The following is a 1,557-nucleotide window of genomic DNA, read 5'->3' as shown; positions in this document are numbered from 1 at the left end:
CCTCTTGTTGGCCGCTGGCCTGGCCACTGACTCACGCCCAGCCTTTCCGCTCCAGGGCTGCACATCTTGGCCTTCCTGGGGAGGACGCGGCTGGGACGCCCGGTTTATCCCAGTGCAGGAAGCGCCTCTAAAATTAAACCTTGCCTGGAGTCAAGGCCGTGGCGCTGGGTGTGCACCACGCAGGCCGCTCGCTCTTTGCCAGCACCCATGGGACCCCCGACCGCTGCCCATCCCAAACGGGGGCCAGTTTTGGGTGCACCCCGCTCGCAAAGTGCTGGTGCAGGCAGCTCTGCCGACTCAGCAGCTGCGGGGCCGGCTTTCCGATGGGAAAACGGCACGGAGGAGCGGGGGAAAAAACAACACTGGCAGCCCGGGGATTGTCAGGGGGAATTTGCTGAGCTGCTGTCTCCAAACACAAGGGCTGCCCGCAGCACCCACCCGGCACAGCCCCTTCCCTACCTCCCCCCAGGATGCAGAGCCCCTTCCTGGGGATGGGGACACTGCGGGAACATCACCAGCTGAGGGGATGGCAAAGCACTGGGCCAACCCTTGGTGTGCCTCAGTTTCCCCTTGCATCCGAGGGGCTGGGGGTGACTCACGTGCATCTCGTTCATGTTCATGACAGTGGGAGAGGGGCGGAAGGTGCCCAGGCGGTGCCGGATCCCATCCTCCAGTGTCATGCCCCAAAACTGGCTGTAGTTTGCAGCTCTCCAGCTGTGTGGGAAGAGGGGGTGTGGGTCAGGGGCACCCCAAAAAGCACCAAGGGGCAAAGGATTCCTTCCCCGCCCTCCCAGTGCCCAGTTCTTACCCATAGTTACCCCTGTTGACGGCATCGATCAGGTCTCCATCCATCAGACACGCGTGGTCCTCACACTGCCACTGCCCACTGGGGCCACAGGTGCTGTGTTGGGGACAGCATTGGAGGGAACAGTCAGGGAGGAGGGACAGTGTCCCTGGGGGGACTGCAGGGTCCTCCCCCAAGCTGGGGACACACTGCCATGGTGGGCAGCCATGGGGCTGCTGCTGCTGCACTGGGGGCTGGGGTCCCATAGGGGTCTGGGGTCCCACAGGGGCTCAACACCTCAGAATAGGTTGAAGTGGGGCCAGAAGCCATCTCCATGGCCCTGGGGACTTCCCCCCCCAGTCCCTGCAGGCACCCAGAGGGCAGACAGAGCATGGGACAGAAAAATCAGCTGAAAAGCTGCCAGGCCTGCAGACACCAGAGCAGGGCTTGGACGCCAGCCCAGGGAGGGGATTCGGGGCTGGCTGTGCCCCCATCAACCCGACCCCGGGTTAACCAGGACCCCTGGGGCACCCATGGGGCAGGGAGCGATTGTGGGTGGTTGGGGGGGGGTGTTCGGTGTCCGGGTTCCCCCAGGGGATCCCTGGGCTGTGTGTCCCCCCCCACACGGCGAGCAATGCTTGGCACGCGCCCTCCTGCCCGTTCCCGGCACGCTCTGCCCTTTTAAGGAGCCGCGCGAGGCCGGATTCGTGTCCCGCCAAACCGGCCCCAGATCCCGATAGTGGCACCTGCACCCCTGCGTCTCACCCCGTCCC

At 64.8% G+C, this 1,557-nt stretch overlaps 1 protein-coding gene across 1 annotated transcript in view; it reads right to left on the bottom strand.

Moving 5' to 3' along the window:
• Window positions 1-901, bottom strand: part of LOC104537299 (tubulointerstitial nephritis antigen-like) — a gene marked incomplete at both ends in the record, with an annotated part of 1,605 nt that extends 704 nt beyond the window's left edge. The window contains 2 exons of the mRNA XM_010180127.1: window positions 600-714; window positions 809-901. Coding sequence (XP_010178429.1) covers window positions 600-714; window positions 809-901 — 208 coding nt within the window. The remainder of the gene's footprint in view (window positions 1-599; window positions 715-808) is intronic.
• Between the last annotated feature and the right edge of the window lie 656 nt (window positions 902-1,557).

Source organism: Mesitornis unicolor, unplaced genomic scaffold (genome assembly GCF_000695765.1).
Source record: "Mesitornis unicolor isolate BGI_N332 unplaced genomic scaffold, ASM69576v1 scaffold31282, whole genome shotgun sequence".
In the NCBI taxonomy this organism is placed as follows: Eukaryota; Metazoa; Chordata; class Aves; order Mesitornithiformes; family Mesitornithidae; genus Mesitornis; species Mesitornis unicolor.
This window is presented reverse-complemented; position numbering and strand designations above follow the sequence as displayed.